Source organism: Gastrolobium bilobum, unplaced genomic scaffold (assembly GCF_033153095.1).
Source record: "Gastrolobium bilobum isolate Gb01-03AN ecotype WA unplaced genomic scaffold, APGP_CSIRO_Gbil_v1 utg50017, whole genome shotgun sequence".
Classification (NCBI taxonomy): Eukaryota; Viridiplantae; Streptophyta; class Magnoliopsida; order Fabales; family Fabaceae; genus Gastrolobium; species Gastrolobium bilobum.
In genome coordinates, this window is record NW_026899075.1 from 42,862 (window position 1) to 65,410 (window position 22,549).

A 22,549-nucleotide genomic window follows, 5' to 3' on the forward strand; every position below is an offset into this window, starting at 1 on the left:
ATGTCTCAAAAGATGTTTAATTGCGATATCCCTGAGTTCAGCAAGTTTGTGAACCAATGCGAGAAGGTGGAAGAGGTTTATAGTGTCCCGAAGAGTAAGAAATCTTCTGAAGTTAAGGCATCTGAGGCTAATAGAACAACTAGCTCTAATTCATTGACGAATAAAAAGATGAAGGGCAAGAAGTTGAGCATGAACAATCTGTTGGATATGTTCAAGAAGCCCGGGAACCAAAGAAACTTTGTTGATAGAGGACCTCCTCCCAAGTGCAGCGGATGTAGAAAAGAGCACCGAGATCAGTGTTCCTCATGTGAGGTTATTTGCTATAAGTGTGGAAGATCCGACCATTACTCTAGGAAGTGCCCTCAAAATGAAGTGAGGACAATGACAGTTCAGGTTGTTGCCATCCCTACTTCGGTTGTTCCACCTATTGTTGAGTCCCAGACTGCTGGTAGAATATATACCATGGATCGTCAACAATCAGAGAAGGCTCCAAACCTTGTGAAAGGTATAATTTACATAGATAATTTTGATATTGAGGTTTTGTTTGACACAAGAGATACACACTCCTGAATGTCTGATTTTATGGTGTTTGGATTGGATTTGCCTATGTATACAATTTCTCCTCCAATGAAAGTAGTGACTGCTACGGAGAGAAGTGTTCTACGTCGGTCTTATGTAAGGATGTGGCATTTAAATATGAAAGTCGAGACTACGTGCTGAATTTTATTTTTCTGCCTATGATCAGTCTTTAAGTTATCTTGGAAATGAATTGGTTATCAAAGAATTGTGCTTTATGCTGGTGATTCTGCTACTAGTTCTTCCCCATATCTATGTGTGTTACAGGTTAGACAAGCTTTGAGGGCCAGGGCATTTGGATATGTCTTTGTGGGGGGTTTAGTGAGTGGAAGTCATGAGGAGATCGACATTATTCCCGTGGTGAAGGAGTTTGTGGAGGTATTTCCAGATGAGATTCCACAACTTCCACTTTGAGAGAGATTGAGTTTACGATTGACTTGTTTCCTGATATGGGGCCTATTTCTTTGGCTGCATATCAAATGTCACCATCAGAATTAGCTGAGTTAAAGAAGCATATTGAGGAGCTTTCGGCTAACCAGTTTATCAAGGCAAGTGTGTTCCCGTAGGGAGCACCAGTTATATTTGTTAAGAAGAAGGACGACAATATGAGATTGTGCACCAATTACCGTTAGTTGAATAAAGTTATTGTTAACTACAAGTATCCTCTCCCCCGCATAGATGAGTTGCTTGATCAGTTGAGGGATGCTTGTGTCTTTTCAAAGATTGATTTGAGGTCGGGTTATCATTAGATCCGAATTAAGCAGGAAGATATTCCGAAAACTGCTTTTCGATCTAGATATGGACATTATGTGTACCAGGTAATTCCATTTCGACTCACTAATGCTCCGGCGGTGTTTATGGGTTATATGAATCACATTTTTAAGCCATTTCTAGATCAATTCGTGATTGTGTTTATTGATGATATTCTGATATATTCCAAGAGTAAGGAAAAGCATGCGCATCACTTGAGAACTATGTTGCAAATTCTCAGAGAGAAATAGTTGTATGCAAAGCCTTCAAAATGCAAATTTTGGCTTTTTGAAGTGCAATTCTTGGGTCACGTTATTTTCGCTGACGGAGTGGCAGTTGATCCTAGCAAGATAGAGCCGAATATTAATTGGGAGAGATCCAAGACCGTAACTGAAGTAAGGAGTTTTCTGGGATTGGCCGGTTATTACTGGAGATTTACCAATAGGTTTTCTACAATGGTTTTGCCATTTACCCGTTTGACTCGAAAGGATGCTCCATTTGTTTGGACGCATGAATACGAGGAATGTTTCCATAATCTTAAGGAGAAATTAACGACTGCTCCAGTGTTAGTATTTCCTGATCCGGAAGGTGGATTTGAATTATACATCGATGCTTCGAAGAAGGGATTGTGATGTTTCTTGATGCAAGATAAAAGAGTAGTGGCATATGCATTGAGGCAGCTAAAACCCGCACGAAGAAAACTATTCGACCTATGACTTGGAGCTTGCTGTGATCGTTTTTGGGTTGAAACAGTGGAGGCATTTCTTGTATGGAATGATGTTTGCCGTGTTTAGCGATAACAAGAGTTTAAAGTACTTGTTTGATAAAAAAAGAATTGAATTTGAGACAACGATGGTAGACTGAGTTCCTAAAGGACTACGACTTTGAATTGAAGTATCATCCCAGCAAGGCTAATGTTGTAGCTGACGCATTGAGCCAGAAATCTGTTAGCGTAGCTAGAGCATGATGATGAGAGATTATGATGTGATTGAGAGGTTCAGAGATATGAAACTATCTGAAGTCTTTCCAGGTAGAATTTATGAAATCGAACTTACAAGAATTGAAAATGAAATGTTGACCAGAATTCAGGAAGCTCAACTACAGAATGAAAATGTTAAACAACTGAATGGTCAGAGCGGTGTACGTGGAATGAGCAGGGTATACTATTATATCAGGGTCGTATTGTTGTGCCTAGGCAGTTGGCGGAGGAAGTGATGACTGAGGCCCACAAGGGTCAATTCACTATCCATCCCGGAGCTACAAAGATGTATCAGGACCTAAAGATTAATTTCTGGTGGCCTGGTATGAAGAAAGATATTGCCGAATTCGTCTCTATGTGTCTCGTATGTCAGAAGGTCAAGATTGAACATCAAAAGCTTTCTGGTATGTTGCAACCTCTAGATATTCCTGAATGGAAATAAGAGAGTATCTGCATGGATTTCGTAGTGGGTTTGCCGCGAACACAAGCTAGTTATGATTTTATACGGGTAATTGTGGATAGATTGACAAAGTCCGCACACATTTTGCCAGTACAGGTATATTTATCTGTTGAGAAATTGGCTAGGCTCTATGTGAAGGAGATTGTGAGGCTTTATGGGGTGCCTGATATAACACCTTGTAATTCTAAATATGAAATTATATGTTATAATGTGAATTAAAAGGGTAGGATTAGTGAAAGTTCGAAAATTAAGGCCAAACTGTATAAAAAGGGCAAAATGGTAATTTACCAAACATGTAACCCGAGGCATGAAAAATTAAGTAGAAGACCTCAAATGACAAAAATAATGCCGGAAACGGACTCAGGACGAAAAATAGAGTGAATAGACAAATTTGGGAAAATTGATGAATAGTGATTTTTCCGGTGTAAAATACTGCGGTATAATTGTACCGATAAGCGTGAAATTTTTATCAGTATTTTTAGGAAACAAAATATGTCATGAACCAGAAAAATACGTAGGTTATGAAATTGTGGTTGAAATTAGGTGATTGATTAAAGTTAAAATGCGTGTGGGACCCGCCTATGACTTAAGTGAGTCAAACTCACTTTTTCCTCACATTCTCTCTCCTTCCCTCCCTCTTCTTCCCGTGCGCACAGCCCTCCCCCATTGTTCTACATGCAAGTTTTTGTCCAAAACTTGTCTCCCTCCTAACTTCATCATAATGTATAGAGAGTACCATGTAAGAAGTTGAGAAAAATTGCCATGGATGGCATTAGACAAAGTTTATTGAGAGTATGATGGTCCATAATGAGATGATGGTTTGACTTAACGAATGTGTCATAAGGGAAACAAATGTGATATGAGAAAGTATGACTAAATGTTGTGTACTAATGGTATTAGTATGCTTTTAGAATGTCGAGTAGTTGTGATTTGTTTATGATGTGGCCTGATTATATGTGTGCTTTGATGTATAAGATTTTACTTGGGAATGACTCCTTGATAGAGGTTCAGGTGGTATAATGCATGAGAGAATTGACCCATAATAGATGTTTCTTGGAAATTCCAAGGGGTGGTTATTGTATTTTGAAATGGCATAATTGCTAAAGGATGTTTGTAATGGGTAGTGAATAATACATAATGGCCGGATAGCCTGTCTAATTACTCTGATGAATAGATGGATGATACTCCTGTGATGGCCTAAGTGCCAGTATATATATACACTTTGTGAAGGCCTGAGTGCCTATATATTTATGTGCTGTAATAAATTATTAAATTCTTTGGTAAAAGGATAATTATGTTGAATGAAATCCCCTATGATGGAAAGTATCTGAAGAGATTGTCTCTTGGGAGTGTCATTGGACGCTCAATCTGGTAAGAGATTCATTATGGAGTCCCGGTGTACAAGTTACACAATGACATACATGTTGGAAATAATGTGACAAATAAGATTGTCCTGGGCTTCCCTTGTGGATTGGATCCGAAGAGGTGTTGCTCTTGGAAGTCCCAGGCGTGCACCGCTCGAAGTTGAGACTCATCTGGCGATCCTTGTGCTCTGACTGCGTGGACTAGTGAATGATGGCACTCCTCATGCCATAGTGAAGTATGCAGAGAAAAGTGATGGTATTTCCAATGAAGTAGATATTTTACAGTCACAAAGAGGAGGGGTGATTAAGAAGATTGATGAGTTGCTCTACAGTGTGAGCATAGTTTTGTGAGCCATAATAGACAATGGATTAGAACTGTAATAAGATACAGGAATTTTTAAGAGTTGGAAAATAGGTGCTGAATTATGAGAAAGATGCCGGAATCATGTAATGAGGATTATGTTATGGACTAGGTCTGATGACTAGTAAAGTTAAATGAGTAGACCATTCGTGGGAAGGAACATAACCAGGAAATCATAGTGAATTATGCATATGTGTGATATAATTATTATACCATTATTCCTGTAATGTGGATAGCCTCATGTGTTTATACAAAACACATTTTGCCGTTGTATACGGATACAACATGAATATTGTTACCTTTGTGTGACTTACGTGCCTGGAGAATATTGCTACCTTTGTGCGACTTATATGCCCTGAGTGTATGGCTATCTCTGTGCGGATTATATTCCCGGAGACCCTTGTTAGCTCTGCGCGGATTATGTTCCCGGAGACTATTGTTATTTTGTATGAGGAATGTGATACAAGGAAGTACCCTGCATCGGTGTGACTGCCAGTACAGGTGAGGTGCCTTATGTAAATGCACAAATGAGAAATTTGGGGATGCTCTTATCACAGGAGCAGCTGGTGGTGTGTTACCTATTACTGCATGGATCATATGGGTTGATTCTCTGATCGGTGGGTCTTTAGATCTGGGGCCCTTAGGACAGCAAGAGCTCGAGGGGTTTAACCTGAGGATGTTTTTACCCACTGCATTGGGAGAGTTTTGCCATGTGAATAATGTAAGATGTGAGGTCATATACTTGTAAGTAGACAATAATATGTCAAATTTGGATATAGGATGTGAGGCATAATGTGTGAGAGTTTTGAAGTGTGATATTGAAGCACACTGTTATGTGTGTAACTTAAGTATGATGATATAATTTTCGGCTCCAAGTGATGTTGTAAGTTGTTGGGATTCTCGCCTTATGTTAAAAGAGAAAATAACTTGATTTAATGTTGACAGGATTGAGGAGATGTCTTCTAGGAAGGCTGTGATGATGAGATGCTAGGTTAAGACGGTAGCCTGATGGCCTTTCATGAAAGGTTAATTGTGATGGAGTCAAGTACGAATGTGTGATAATAGCTGGTAAATAGAATTGGGTTTGGTTAAATAAAAGGCGGATAGTTTTGATTTACTGGTGGAGTGACTTATGGAGTATTGTACCTTGTATATGCAATTTATGGTGGAATATGTGTTGAAAATGCACAGAGTTGATGTTGTTCTTGACTGGGTAACAAGATATATGGTTGTGTGCTTGTGGTACTTTGAATATTCCGAGAGACTTGTATACTAACCGATGTTGAATTACAGAAGTAATGGCAGTGATGGATTTAGTTCATTATGACAGGATAAGTAAATGTTGAAAATCCCTATATGATGGGACTTAATTGCAAGAGATAGGTTATGATATAATTGAACGGTACATAAATGGTTAAATATGATGATTATGAAATTGAGGTATACAGGAATGAAATATAAGTGGAATTGATAGCATGGCTATGGAACGATATGTAAACATAGTTGTTGATGGAAATCGTAGGCATTGTGCCTTTAATGTGAAAATCAATGATGAATTGTATGTTAAGCCTTGAGATGGCTAAGTTAAATAGTAAGTATGGCCTTGTAGATAGAAAGTCATGAGTGGATTCGTGGTTGAAGGCTTTGAAATGGCCAATATGATATATAAACTGTAATATGCGGTCCATTAGATAACAGTGAAATGTGTTGGGAAATTGATTCGCCAATGTGTTTGGTGGAAGTTAGTAAAACTATAAAGTAAGATGCGATATTAAGGTACAGAAAATGTGCCTGTTATGTATTGGGTACAGAAAGGAATTACACGTTCCTATATTAAAAACATGGGTAGAAATACATGTATGTATAACATGGGGCTAAAGGCCGTGAATGGGAATTATTCCCACTGAGAATGAAATTACCATGAGCGTAAAACTATATGATTAATTCGGTGAAATTGCACCGAGGAATTGTTATGATACCGAAATGGTATTTAATGTGGACTAAGATGTTTAGAAAACTTAATTGTATAACAAAGTAAGACCATGTGATGAGTGTTACAAAAAAAAGGATTTAGTGACGAAAGTTCTAGAGTTCGCTGATAACTCATATTTTATTACACTTATTTGTTACTCTTGATTAGTATTTTTAGGATTTATTTGAATAAAATAATGATGTTTTGAGTTAATTTACATTTTTAGTTTTTGATTGGGTTTAATTATTTTCGTCAGAATTTTTCAGCTTTACGTTACTTCTGTATTTTGGCCATATCTTGGTTCACAGTTTCCGGGTTGACTCCGTTCTTATTGGGTTTTTCAGATAACACAAAGGGCTACAATTCTTATGAAGAGCTCGAAGCCCAATTCGGATTGGAAGCTAGTCGATTTCTTGCGCCAAGTCGGGCACGTTTTGCTGAAGTTTTATTTTATTTTATTTATTTTATTTTGTATTTTAGACATATGGGCCGGTCAGGACTCCATCATATAACTCTCGGGAACCTTCCTGGTGCCTCTCCCATGGATGAGACGACCCCATAGCAAAACCCAACTGGAACTCCTCATGAGCTCTATCCAGCGGAAGTCCCACGTTTGGATCATCCTGGTGCCGCTCCTAGAGTCGGCCCCACGACAAAACCCAACCGGAATCCCCAAAGGATATCTCCAGCGGAAGTCCAAACCAACACACATCTACTGGCCAGAGATCAAACAATTCACACACAACATGCTCCAAGCATGTCACACAATCAAGCAATAATGCATGAACATACATATTCACACAATGCCAAAAGCACAAAATCCAACCACTGTGGTTGTACGCACAATTTTAATCACTAGCTTTTCAAATATCGTGATCGTGGGTAAGTCCCCACAAACGGCGCCAATGTTATGACTGAGTGGTAGAGATGTCTAAGCAAATGCTAGCTAGTTAATCTAGGATTTGGTACTCTCTCTAGATACCTATGGGCTGGGTATATTGGGGGTAGCGAATCACAACACACGATATAACGGCCTTAGCCAGGAGGGGGGTGGTGTGTGTGCCGTGTGATTATACGAAATAGGTTAAAGAGAGATTAGTCATACATGTGATCTTTAGCTTTTATTTATAGGGTTTACCTTTGGACCGAGTTTGTCTAGGCCCTCCAAAATACGGGCCTTACCCAGGTCCATAACACACACATTTACGAAAAATCATTAACTTCACTATCATATAAATAACCAATTCAACTCAAAAATTTAAGTTATTAGATTATCTATATTAATATTAATAATTTTATATTATATTTTCTTAATATACTCTCTTACACACAAAAATTTATGGGATTTGAAAGATAAACAATGCATTGGGTATGTACCAAGCTAATAAACTCCAAAATTACATATTAAAAGGCCTGAGAAGTAAGAATGAAATTGAAATCACGGCTAACACGAATAGAAGATTTAGGGTTTCGACCTTAGTCATTACAAAAAATAATTACTAATATAAAACACCTCGCTCCACATTAGGACAAGGCATCATGTAGCCAGCCGTCTTTAGGCTACACCAAAACATTTGACCCATTGCTTTAGGTCAGAAGAATTCTCTTAATTAATATAAATGGACCCATCATTCTACAACTTGAATGCTGTACTAAAGCGTAAGCAAGACGATGTGTAGAGCTTTGAATAGTTTAGCTTGTAAGATTCAAGTCCCAGGTTCTTGTATTTTACCGCATACCCTTCTTTCCCTTTTACAGGTAAAATAATTTGATGGTCAATGAAAACCCAAGTCTTCATCATCTCCCAGTGTCCTTAATGTAAGTCTCCTTCCTTGAAATTTCCACATTGAATCAGTGTCAGATTATTGTTGAGCTCTACCTCACGACCGACCAGTCTAGGAAAATAAAAGAAGGGAATATTAAAAAGGAGTGAGGACTACTAAAAATTCTCACTATTAACTTATTACTCATCATATTACCATTGGATCAAAGAGAGAATATTAAAAAGTGTTTGAAGAGAGAGAAAATATTAATATAATGGTAATTAGATAGGTAGTAAGTTAGTAGTGAAAATTTTTGGGAGTGAAAATATTCCCTTCCTTAGAAAAAAATCATAACTTGAAATTCAATGATTCCTAGAATCTTTCCACAATAGTACAATGTTAGGGGCAGCACTGCACATGCATGTATCTTGCCATGAAATTTTGCACTTTATACGACATCCCACGTCAGAAAATCTAATTTTATATAACTAGTTTTTCCAGATTGGGTTATTTATTTATGGGAAAAGCATTATTACGCTTACTAAAGATAAAGTTATTTTTAGTGAACTTAAAATGATATCTTTTTAGAATTGAAAAATTTAAAATTTAAAATAATAAAGACTAATATAACCTTGGAATAAATTAGAATTATAAAAATATCATTTTTTCAACTTAAAATAATGTCATTTTGGACTCATTAGAAATAAATTATCTCCGTTGATCGATGATACACTAAATCCTTTATTTATTTACATATTTTGTCGCAACAAATGAATAATTCCATTGTTGGAAATATTGAAACGTGAGTAGTGATGATGCTCTATATCGGTTATAAATGAACCAAGTGAGTATAATATAAGTGTAAATATTTGTTGTTGTTTTGAAGTTTTGAATTGAGACGTGATATTGGGATTTGTTTTTGTCCTGATAGTGAAGGTTTTGCTCTGCACTCTTGTTCTTAATAAACACTTAACATGCCCAAAAAAATAAGCATGTTTGAATTGCAGAAAACTAATATATTATTGCTTCCAAATATTTTTGAAATTACTTGGAAACTTTTTGCCAGAATCTTGGTGTTTGACCCATTAAAACTAATAGAAATATTCCTCCTAATAACCTATATGGTCAAGTATAATAAAGTATTATTAAGATTGGCTTCAACCCAAAGAGAAAAGAAACGTTGTTGATTTGAAATATGTTCTTTTAGCATCCTAGTATTTATATAATGGGATGAGGATCTAGAACAGCAATATTCTATTATGGAAAAAAGCCATAGGTATGCTTTTCTGTTTGGCTGTATCAACATATATATTATTTTACTAGGGAATACAGCAGCTGATGAGAGTTCTAATGTTAAGGGCATAATAGGAGCTATTTTAGATAGGAGCACTCGCATTGGTCAAGAGCAAGCAGTGGCTATGAATATGACATTAGAGGATTTTTATCATTACAGCAATCAGAGTTTTGTTCTGCATATAAGGAACTCTCAAGGGGATCCTCTTCTGGCAGCTCTTGCAGGTCTTTCTCTCATTCTTTTTCTCTCCCACTGCTTTTGATAATTTTATCAGTACATAGTCCCAGATGTCTCTTAACCATACAATGAATTTCAAAATAGTGTAAACAGATGAGATTACCTTTGGAAGGTGGATCATTCAGCAACATCTTAAGAAATAAAATATAACATCAGAACTTCATGATTTACACATTATTTTATTTATTTTTGGTTTAGTGCCAGAACTTCATAACATCAGCTACAACCTTTGTGACTAAAAGGTCACGGGTTCAAATCCAGAAAATAGTCTCTTTGTAAATATCTAAGGGTAAAACTGTGTACAAGGATGCTTTCACCCTTATCTTCGCTAGTCGGGGTTTAATGAGGAGTGATTTTAGTGCCTGACCTATGGCCAATTAACAGTTTAAATTTCATGTGCTTGAATTGAGAAATAAAGTGGCAATATATATATATATATATTCTACAAAGGTTGTCTTATTTATTGATTCATTTCCTCGAGAACTGGAACTTTTTCAAATCATGTACAGACATGATTTGACCCTTTTATTTTCTTCTTGTAATGTAATGTATTATTTGGCAGCTAGAGATCTTGTTGATAAGCAAAAGGTGCAAGCCATCATTGGACCACAAACATGGGAAGAGACATCTTTAGTGGCTGAAGTCTGCAACCAAAAGAGCATACCCCTCCTTTCTCTAGCAGATGCATCTCCAGAATGGGCAATGGAGAAGTGGAACTTCCTGCTGCAATCCTCACCTAACCAAATTATGCAGATGAAAGCTATAGCTGCAATTGTTAAGACTTGGGAACAGTATGAGGTTAGCATAATTTTAGAAGATGGAGATTCATCATCCACAGAAGTTTTATCTCTGCTCTCTGAAGCTCTCAAAGAAGTCAACGTAGAATTAAGCAATGTTATAGCCTTTCCACCTTTAGTTTCCTCTTCGTTGTCCCAAAAACTTGAGAAGCTAAGAGAAGGGAAATGTAAAGTCTTTATTGTCCATTTATCCTTTCCTTTGGCACTTTACATGTTTGAAACTGCAAAGAAAATGAATATGATGGGGGAAAGTAATGTATGGATTACTACTGATACCATTACAAGTCTTGTTTATTCTTTGAATGCCTCCACTATCTCCAATATGCAAGGGATTATTGGAGTCAAGAGCTACATACCAAATCTATGGCACCAAAATAAGAACTTTTACCATAGATTTCGTAAAAAATTTATCTCAGAGAATTTTTATGAGTTTAATTATGAGCCTGGGATCTTTGCAGCCCTGGCCTATGATGCTACCTGGACTGTGGCTCAAGCAATGAAGGAAACCAACCAAAAAGGGGGTCAACTTTTGCTAGATAAGATTTTGCTTAGTAATTTTACTGGCTTAAGTGGAAAAATTCAGTTCACTGACCATAAAATTGATCCAGCAAGTACTTTTCAGATCATTAATGTGATTGGGAAGAGCTACAGGGAAATTGGGTTCTGGTCAGATGGATTTGGTTTCTCAAAAACTTTTGGCCAAAATGCTTCTTACAGTTCTTTGGTTAAGGAATTAGGAAAAGTGATTAATCCAACATGTGCTAAACGACTGAGAATTGGTGTCCCTTCTACATCAACATTCAAACAGTATGTCAATGTTATTCAAGATCATTCAGAAAATACTACCTCCTTCGAGGGATTTGCTATAGATCTTTTCAAAGAAACAGTAAAAACATTGCCATACCATCTGGAATATGATTTCTTTGCCTTCAATGGGACATATGATGATTTGGTGAAGGAAATTTATCTTAAGGTAAGTGTTTCATTACTTTTGTATTCTGTAGCTCACTTCATTATTGCAAATCATTGATAATATACTACCGATATACAACCTGAGATGCAAAATAACTTCAAGTGACCTAATTTCTCTGATAACTAATTTCAATATTTCAATATTTCACTGTAAGAGTCTCTGTGTCCTTGTAATCTTTCCTCCACATATCTCTGTATCAACTCATTGTACCAAGCTATTTTCCCTATATTGTAGCACTGCTGTAACCAATTGTACTGTTTGGAGTTTTATCAGAAAGACAATTCCATTCATTGAAACCCTGTTCTTGTTCTTTTAATTGTGTTTGGAAGGAAGTCCTTATCAGTCTAATAGACTGTATATGGTAGCACTCAAAAACTTTTTTCATTAGTCATACCCTAATGTTGTTGGTAAAGCCCACATCCCTTGGCAAGACCTGGTATGGGTCTCAATCGGATTGAACCATAGTGTTTGGGCTGGTAAGGGTAAGTATAAAGAGTTACACCCTTACAAATAGCTATAGCTTTTGGCATAGTGACAAGCTCGGTCCAACATGTAAGTCATTGAAAGACCTCATGTTATGAACCTTGGACTCTTAGCAGCTCCAAAAAATGTCACTATCATGATTCATGTCACTAAATATACCTTACTTTTGAACAAACAAACAATATATATATATATATATATATAGGGGTAAACATTTTTACAGCAACTTTAGACAAGCTTATCTACAGCTGCCATTTTTAACTATGTTCTCCCGGGAGAATATAGTTATAACGTTAAAGTTGCTCTTTTCTCTCTCTCCACGTCAGCAAAAAAGTTCTGAAAAGTAAATGAGGAGAGAGAAAAAAGAGCAACTTTAACGTTATAACTATATTCTCCCGAGAGAATATAGTTAAAAATGGCAGCTGTAGATAAGCTTATCTAAAGTTGCTGTAGAAATACTTTTGCCATATATATATATATATATATATATATATATAAAAGGCGAATCAATTTGATCTGGACTGGTCTTTGCATGATGCAGAAATATGATGCAGTTGTTGGTGATGTTGCAATAGTGTCCACGCGTTATGAATATGCTGCATTCACTCAGCCCTATACTGATCCAGGAGTGGTGATGATTGTGCCTCTTCAATCAAAAGTAGGCAACAGAGCGTGGTTATTCATGAAGCCTTTCACAAAGCTCATGTGGATTCTTATATTGGTCATCATTGTCTACAATGGCTTTGTTGTATGGATGATCGAAAGAAACCACCGCCCTGAACTTAAGGGCCCTATTCTGCATCAAACAATAACTATGCTGTGGTTGGCTTTCATTTCTCTGTTCTCTATGAATGGTAATTTTATTCTGCCTTGTTCATCGGTTGTATCCATTTCATTTCAATATCTAAGGCTGTCTAACTTTTATTGAAACTTCAGTAGTGGTTCATGATGTAGCTGATATTACTTGTCAAGGACTAACTATCCCTAAAGCTTAATTGTTGGTTTAACAATAGTTTTAATCCATATCACATCGCCTCACAAAATTCCTTTCGGCTTAAAAGCATATGAAAAACACAAGTCACTATAATTGTGTACTAAAATTCATTTTATTTAATCCATTGGGAGTGGGATAAGGATGAGGGACTTAATCCTCTATGCCATCATTTTGTTCGAAAAAATTCAATTTTAATTAAGAATAGGGACAGCTGTAGTCAAACTTGTAATAACATTTGTTAGAAATATAATATAAAAGGTGCATAGTGTTTCTCCTATCATAGTATAAAGTTTCCTCCTGCAACCTAGACATCAATTTGGGGTTGGTGAAGAAAAATGCAGGGCATTTTCGGAAAAATCATGTTATAAGAGAGAAGCATTAATCCTAAGATACTTAGTACTTTTTCCCCCAAATCCCAAAACGACTTCGGTTTGGATTGCAACTCCTGTAATAGTGTTACGGTTGATACATCACCAAGGTACCAACCTGCTACGTGGAGGTTTTATACCCGTAGGAATAAACCAAGAATAAGTAGAGAAGAGGTACAAAACGGTTGAGAAGTTAGTTACGGTGGGAAGAGGAATGGGAGAGAGGATTTTGTATAAATAAGAGTATTAGTAATTGTTGTGGCACTTTTTGGGAATTGTCTTGTATCCTCTGAGTTTCTTCTCAGAATTGAAGGGAACCTTTCCCTTGAGAAGAGCAAGTCTCTTGTAACCATTTTACTTGATTCAATAAAATTGTCTCTCTTTCTCTTTCTTTATTGTTCTTCTTTATTTCCCTTTCTTGTGTCTACTGGTGTTATCAATATTTGATACCTTTGCCGTAACAGTGGTCCGACCTGCCAGATCTGACACAGGGTAAATAACAATAATGGAGGCGAGGGTCGAAACTCTAGAACGTTCCATGGAAGCGTTGCGCAAACAAACCAGCGATACCCAACAAAGCGTGGAGGATATTCGTTCAATTCTCAAGGACATGGCGTTGAAGAAGAACAGACACGCTTCAAATTCTCCTACCATCAGTGATGACACAACTAGTGCTGGATCTACGGATGTAACCAATTGGACGTCTAAGGTGGAACTCCCTAGTTTCGAAGGCATCGACCCGACCCACTTGGGTGGATTTCGCGGGCGGAAATTTTTTTCGAGTTACAAGGAATAGCTCTGATTGAGAAGGTATAACTAGCGTTTTTTAGTATGGAGGGGAATACCATACATTGGTTTCGATTCTTAAAAAAGAAACGACCCAATTTGGATTGGAGGGAGTTAACTAAGGCTCTCATTCAGCGTTATGGGGATCGTACCCTGGGAAACATTTATGAACGTTTGGCTAATCTCCGGCAAGAAAATTCGGTGGAAGTTTACATTCAAGAATTTGAAGTTCTCGTTGCACAAGCGGAGGAACTTGGCGATGAACAACTTTTAGGGTATTTTTTGGCGGGTCTAAAAACAGAGATTCGTGGTCGGATTCGACCCCATATTCCTCAAGAAGTGATGCACGCGATGGATTTGGCACGGGACTGTGAAGATGGGGGAACTTGGACGACGGTGAACGGTGGGGCAGCTTCTAGAGTATTCGGAGGAAATGCTAAATGGGCCAAAACTGGGTCCATTTCTACACGGGTGGGCTCGAATACAAATGGTTATTTTTTTAACCCAACTATAGGAGCGAATTCTTTGCTTGGCCACGACCCAATGTCCAAAATGAATCCAACGCATATTCCCAAAATTCCAATTACGCTCAGTCACAGACATCAGCTACAAAGAGTGGCACTCAACCCCATCCTACTAGAAACCTAAATGCTTCGAAATATCGTGGCAACCGTCAGCTTCCTTACGACGAGTATATACGACGGCGTGAGGAAAACTGCTGTTTCCATTGCGGTCTTCCCTTTGTGGCTGGTCACAGATGTCCGGCCAAATCTATTCGTCTTACCATTCTCGGGGAGGGCGAATCAGAGGGGGAAGATGTTGATAAAGAGGCAGCTATGTTGATACACGACGTGGAAAATATGGAACTGGTTCAGATCTCCAATGGTTAGAACTTTCTCTAGTCTCTGCGAGGGGGTTAACCCAACCCAAAACGATGAAGCTACGAGGTAAAATAGATGGTGAAACGGTTTTGGTTCTGATTGATAGTGGCGCAAGCCACAACTTTGTGAGTCAGAAGTTGGTGAATAAGCTGGGGTTAATGACGTCCGGAACTCCTTCATTCGGGGTTCGTTGGGTGATGGTCAACAAAAAAAGTCACAAGGGGTTTGTCCTCTTCTGAATATCGAATTGGAGGATTATCAGGTGATTGGGGATTTTTACATTTTTGATCTTGGGGGTGTTGACTTAATATTAGGGGTGGCTTGGTTGGAAACATTGGGGGAGGTGCGAATCAACTGGCGTACGTTGCTGATGTCTTTTTATCATGAAGGACGTACAGTGTTCTTGCAAGGGGATCCTTCCCTCTCCCATTCACTAGTGTCTGCCGCGTCTCTTATTAAAACTGTAGATATGGAGGCTGTTGTGGTATGTTATTTCGCTATGATAGAAGAGAATCAGGTGCCTTCTCAGGGCAATATTTCTGTGGCACAATCTGCTCAGTTGAGCACATTATTGAAGGAGTTTGCGTCTGTTTTTTCTATTCCAACAACATTACCATCCAAACGTGCAGTGGATCACAGGATTCCATTAAAGGAGGGCACGAATCCTGTGAACGTTCGTCCCTACATATACCCCTACTTACAAAAAATGAAATTGAGAAGTTGGTGTCTGAGATGTGGCAGTCTGGGTTCATTAGGGCCAGCAACAGTCCATACTCAAGCCCGGTTATTCTGGTAAAGAAGAAGGACGGCAGTTGGCGCATGTGCGTGGATTATCGGGCGTTGAATAAAGCTATTATCCCAGATAAGTTCCCGATTCCTGTGGTAGAAGAGCTTTTAGATGAATTGTTTGGTGCTATGTATTTTTCTAAAATTGATTTAAGGTCAGGGTATAATCAAATTAGAATGTGTGAGGAGGATATTCCTAAAACAGCATTTAGGACCCATCAAGGTCATTTTGAGTACCTTGTTATGCCGTTTGGTTTGACAAACGCTCCTGCCACTTTTCAGTGTGCAATGAATAACACCCTTAGTCCTTTTCTGCGCAGGTTTGTATTGGTTTTTCTGGATGATATTTTGATATATAGTAAGACTTGGATGGAGCATTTGATTCATTTGAGGGAAGTTTTGTCTACACTAAAATCTAATCTTTTTTTTGCAAATCAGAAGAAGTGTGGGTTTGGCCTTACTGAAGTGGAATATTTAGATCACATTATTTCAGCTCATCGTGTTGCCATGGATATGAGAAAAGTAGATTGTATGTTGAAATGGCCTGCGCCACAAAATATCAAGAGTTTGAGGGGTTTCCTTGGACTCACGGGTTACTACCGGCGGTTTATTAAAGACTATGGCAAGATAGCTCAACCACTTACTGATCTCCTAAAGAAGGGTAATTTCAACTGGTCTGGTGCAGCAAAAGATGCTTTTGAGCAACTTAAGGTAGCTATGACCAAAACTCCAGTTTTGGCTTTGCCTAATTTCTCCATCCCTTTTTCTATTGAGTGTGATGCTTCTGGAAGGGGTATAGGGGCTGTGCTTGCTCAAGAAAAGCACCCTATTGCTTTCTTTAACAAAGCTCTAAGCCATACAGCTCTTTCGAAGTCTGTATATGAAAAGGAGCTTATGGCTTTAGTTCTTGCGATTCAACATTAGAGGCCCTATCTATTGGGTAGGCGATTTACTGTTTATACTGATCAAAGAAGCCTGAAATTTCTTTTGAATTATTTCACAGGACCAGCAGAATTGGATGGCAAAATTAATGGGGTATGATTTTGAGATCCGTTATAAGCTGGCTCTCATAATAGAGTAGCAGATGCACTTTCTAGAAGAGAAGATGTTTTGGATTGTTTAGCACTTTCTCGTCTCGTGTGGCAAGATTTTTCTGAAATTGATAAAGAAGTAAGGAGTGACCCGGTGTTAAAAAAAATAGTTGCTGATTTGGAGAAGGACCCTAGTTTGCACCCTTCTTATACGCTGGAGAATGGACGTCTGCATCATAAAGGCAGGTTGGTCATCTCTGCCAGTTCAGTGTGGGTACCGAAGTTATTGTTTGAATATCATACTGCCCCCACTGGTGGACATTCTGGAATTTATAGGACTTTTCGTCGCCTAGCTCAATCCATATTTTGGATAGGCATGAAAAGTGTTGTTACTGCATATGTGGCAGCGTGCTCAGTTTGCCAACAAAACAAATATCTTGCTTCTTCTCCGGCTGGACTATTACAGCCATTACCTATTCCTCATGCTATATGGGAAGAATTGAGCATGGATTTCATTTCGGGACTGCCCAAGTTTAAGGGATATGACACAATTTTGGTGGTGGTCGATAGACTAAGCAAGTATGCGCATTTCATACTAATTAAGCACCCTTACACAACAAGGAGTATTGCTGAAATTTTCGTTAGGGAAGTGGTGAGGTTGCATGGCATTCGTATTTCAATTGTTAGTGATCGTGATCCTACGTTCGTTAGCAATTTTTGGAGGGAATTATTTCGTTTGCAAGGTACAGCCTTGAATTTTAGTACGTCATATCATCTGGAAACCGATGGACAAACTGAAGTTCTAAATAGAACTTTAGAAACTTATCTTCGGTGTTTTTGCAGTGAGCAACCCAAAGAATGGGGTCATTTCCTTCCTTGGGCAGAATTTTGGTATAATACTAGTTACCATAATTCTGCCAAAACCACTCCTTTCGAAATAGTTTATGGAAGAGCACCCCCTACTATCACCAAGTATATTCCAGGGGAGACTTTGTTTGAATCTGTAGCGCAAGATTTATTAAGCAGGGATGAGGCATTACACCAGCTTCGGTTCCATCTACACAGGGCTCAGGATCATATGTCTAGGAAGGCTAATATTTACCGTACTACATCTCCAATTAAGGTGGGAGATCATGTCTACTTAAAAATTCAACCTCATGCTCAGCATTCATTAGGCTCTCGGTTGAATCCCAAACTAGCAGCACGCTATTATGGTCCGTTTCTGGTCATTAAACAGATTGGTGCAGTGGCATTCCAGGTTCAATTACCACCACAAGCACGTCTTCACCCTGTATTTCATGTTTCTCAGCTTAAGAGGGCTGTAGGAGATCATCCTGTTGAAAGCCAATTACCGGTAGAGCTTCAGGTTGATCCTGAACAATATGTACCAGCTGCAGTGCTAAATCGCAGATCTGTTACCAAACAAAGAATGACAGTTGATCAAGTTTTAGTGCAATGGAAGAAGCATCTTGGGAGGATATCTCCACTATGCAGCAGCAATTTCTGGAGTTCAACCTCGAGGACAAGGTTGTTCCGCAGGAAGGAGGTATTGTTACGGTTGATACATCACCAAGGTACCAACCTGCTACATGGAGGTTTTATACCCGTAGGAATAAACCAAGAATAAGTAGAGAAGAGGTACAAAACGGTTGAGAAGTTAGTTACGGTGGGAAGAGGAATGGGAGAGAGGATTTTGTATAAATAGGAGTATTAGTAATTGTTGTGGCACTTTTTGGGAATTGTCTTGTATCCTCTGAGTTTCATCTCAGAATTGAAGGGAACCTTTCCCTTGAGAAGAGCAAGTCTCTTGTAACCATTTTACTTGATTCAATAAAATTGTCTCTCTTTCTCTTTCTTTACTGTTCTTCTTTATTTCCCTTTCTTGTGTCTACTGGTGTTATCAATATTTGATACCCTTGCCGTAACAAATAGGAGAGAAAATTTTCTCATATAAAAGTCATTCATGTATCTTCATCAAGCACCTTAACCTTTTGGGAGAGAGGAATTGATTCATGACATGATATCAAAGTGTCCATGACCAAGTGATAATTTAAAAGTCATTCATGTATTTTCACCCAAGAGTTAAGCTTTTGGGAGGGTTGGTTCATCACATTATCTAATGGGGATAACATTACTTGGCTTAATCTGCTGACACAGGAGAAAACTTACATAGCAATTTATCAAGGGTGGCAATGGTGGTGTGGCTTTTTGTGGCTCTAATCATTACACAGACTTACACAGCTAGCCTTGCCAGCATGCTGACTGTTGAAAGGTTTGAACCCACTGTAGACAGCATTCAGCACCTAAGGAACAGCAATGCCATGGTAGGATATGATAGAGGATCCTACTTGAAAAGATATCTCCTGGAAGCATTGGACTTCAATGCTGAAAACATCAAACAATTTGACTCACCTGAAAACTATGTCGAGGCCCTAAGAAAGAAAGAAATAGCAGCTGCCTTTCTTGACATTCCTGAGGCCAAAATTTTCCTTGCAAAGCACTGTAAAGGGTTTGTTCAAGCTGGTCCTACATACAAAATTGGAGGATATGGATATGTATGATTGCTTCAACAATTCTCTCACTTTTCTCTTGTATTAATTTCTAGACCCTCAATCAGAACCAAATTTATGTTTATTCTGTTGCATTGTCATTGTAGGTATTTCCAAAGGGATCTCCATTGCTTCATGGAATAAACAAAGCCCTTCTAAATATATCAGAAAAGGGCACACTACGTGACCTAGAAAACAGTATGCTTGCATCAGAGGAATGCAAAGACATAGAACCAGGTGCAGAAGCTAGTAGTCTTAGCCCTGGCAGCTTCGTGGTGCTCTTCATCTTAACTGGAGGCACTTCAACCACTGCTCTCTTAATTTACATATTTTCTATGAATTGTTTATGTCATGGACAGAGAACAATTTGGAGTCTAATGATGGCTGTGATTAAACATTGGGGATCTCAAAAGAGACTACTTTCAAGAAGAGTTCACAATGTTACAGAAAGTCCTTTGAACTCTACCAGCATTTCTAATTTGCCAACTTAGCTTAAACAAGAGGGGTAAGTAGTATTGTGCAGCTAGAACTAGGAGCTCCAAATATGCAGCCAAGACAGCTTTACCACTACATAACTTTCACTATCCTGCTAGGAAATTGAAATTGCTAGTATGTTCCTCTTATATAAGGTTCTGAACAAACATTGTAAATCATGTGACTTGGCCTATTTTATCTCTAGCAAAAATGACCTAAGATTATTTACTCCATTATTGAAATATTCCATTTTGATGTTTTGACTTAACAAAAGGGAAAACTTCTCTCTCTCTCTCTCTCTCTATCCCCCTCTCTTTTTTCTCATTTCCTCACAGAACAGTAAATGGAAAGTCATATGGATGATTAAATTGCATCTTCAAAGACAAAGGAGAGATTCTTAGTAAATGTTTCCGAAGTAGTGAATATTTTATAAGGGGAAAATACAAAATCATGCATGCATGTTAATTACCCCGGGATGCAAGCAAAAGCATTGTTTCAAACTGGACAATGCAACTGCTTTTTCAACAACTATCCCAAATTCCTCGTCGAAATGTTTATCTCTAGTTCAGCTGCTGCATAACTCAATGACAATATTTTTCTGAAAAAATAAAATCATAATCGCTTTTGAAACGGAGAAATGATAAGTCATATTTATGAGGAAAGCAGCAACATTATGCAACCTAATTTTAATCTATAAGCAAGGTCTTAGTAGCAACAAATTTTAGAGGACTAAATGTGAGGACGACCACGTTAAGAGTTTACTCTTAAATTAATAATATTTACTGAAATATACCATACAAGTTCCTACCCAGGCCCGAAGGAATGTTTTGATATACAACCATGTCTTTCCTAGTACCGAATATAATAGTCCTAACTTAATTAATTAGTAAATTATATATAATTAAATAATTAAGCATGTATTAGTGAGTAAAATTAAGTATGAGACCTAATTAAGTGAATTTGGGTCACTTTTGAGGTAAAAAGTGTACTCAGTGAAAATTAAGGGATATAAATGGGTGTAGGCAAAAGTACCCAAAATATAAAAATGAAATTGGAAATATTCCTAGAATAATATTCCAGACTTCTGGGTAAAGTTTGGTAATTAATGGAGTTGAATAGATAGATGAATCAGTACCCACTCGATTTCCACTTAACTATGTTAAGTGACTAGCCAATTAAAAGAACCCAAACCCCTCCCCAACCCGTCGTGGACCAGAAAGAGAGGAAAGAAAGAAAGGAAAAGAAGGAAAAGGAGGGAAGGAGAAGAAGGAAGAAGAGGAAACCCTAGGTTGAGCAAACCTTAGTCAAATTCATCCATTCCAAAGCCTAAACTACTACAAATCTTCTCCTCTTTCACAATCAAAGCTTGGTTTTGAGTGGAAGTCTTTGTGGAGAGAGATTTTAACCTCCAAAATTTCGCCCCATTTGAGGAGTTGTGGAGTTTGGGAGTTTCTACCTCCATGGAAGCTTGAGGAGCAACCTTGCCTTGTTGTGTGATCCATTGGTGGTAAGTTTCCACTCTCTTTCACATAATCCTTTGAGATTTTCATGAGTTAGGGTTTTGAGGAATAGTGTTTTGTGGGTTGTACGTGTTGGAAATTGATTTAAGCTTAGGTCCTTTGTAAATGTGGTTACTAATGAGAGATAAACGGTAGGAATGAGATTAGATAACCATTTGGTTATTGTCTATGTATTAGAAAAATTATGTTAAGTGTTGATTTTCTAGTATTGTAATACATGGTTTGGTTGGTTGTTGATTATGCCTTTGTGTGATGTTAGGATTGAGGCATTGGGACCAACATTGAATGACCAACCGTTGGAGCAAGCTATGGAGCTTGATTAGCCCTTTGGAATAGGTAAGTTCCTATCTCATTGTAGCATGAGTTAGATAGCTTGGTTGAGGATTATGAGATATTCTTGAATGCAATGTATTGATTGCATTACATATTGTGTAGGTGGTTGTTTGTAAAAGTGATTATTGTAAATGGCGAAAAAACTTGTTGGTGAACAAAGGTTGAACTGAAGCTTTGAGGTAAGCATTCAGACCTTGGGTGTAATTCCTTTTATTGTTCCACCAAGCCCTGATTGGGTAGTGGTTGTGATAGTGTATATAAATGCAATGAAATAGTTTAATGCTTTGTTATACGTATGTGTATGCTTTGGTGTGGCATAGGATGGTGTTTCCCTATGTTGGTATGTTGCATGACGATGCGTAATTCATACTTGGTAGTTTAGCTGGCCAGTAGGACTATTTTCATCTGAGTATCCTTAGGACAGCTTGAGAGCTCGAGGGATTTCTCGTGGAGATGTTTGTTTACACACTGCATGGATATGTATTTATTGCATTATTATTGTTATTGCTATTACACTGTTATTGAACTATGGGGTGGAGAGATGCTCCAAGGACCCCTGGTTTACTGTGATATATTCATATATCTCACCCCGTGTTGTGGGGACCCCCTTTCAGGAAAGGATGCTGCAGGAGCCTCTGATGGCAAGTGGCCATATTTGGATTATACATGACATATAGTAATACTATGTATAGGATTTACATTTGAAAGCTAATTGCTATATGTATGTCATGTTTTATTTGGGTGAACTTAGCCTATGCTCATCTCCTTTGGTATCTCTTTTGTTGATGGGAGCCAAGGAGTTGATCATAGTGTTTTGT

General features: G+C 38.0%; 1 protein-coding gene across 1 annotated transcript; it reads left to right on the forward strand.

The window, feature by feature from the left end:
- LOC133286999 (glutamate receptor 2.1-like) lies at positions 1 to 19,895 on the forward strand. The gene is made up of 6 exons (XM_061484537.1): positions 1 to 505; positions 9,549 to 9,743; positions 10,319 to 11,526; positions 12,551 to 12,863; positions 19,013 to 19,410; positions 19,512 to 19,895. Exons 1-6 carry the CDS (start codon positions 1 to 3, stop codon positions 19,893 to 19,895), a joined length of 3,003 nt encoding a protein of 1,000 aa, XP_061340521.1.
- The last annotated feature ends 2,654 nt before the right edge of the window (positions 19,896 to 22,549 follow it).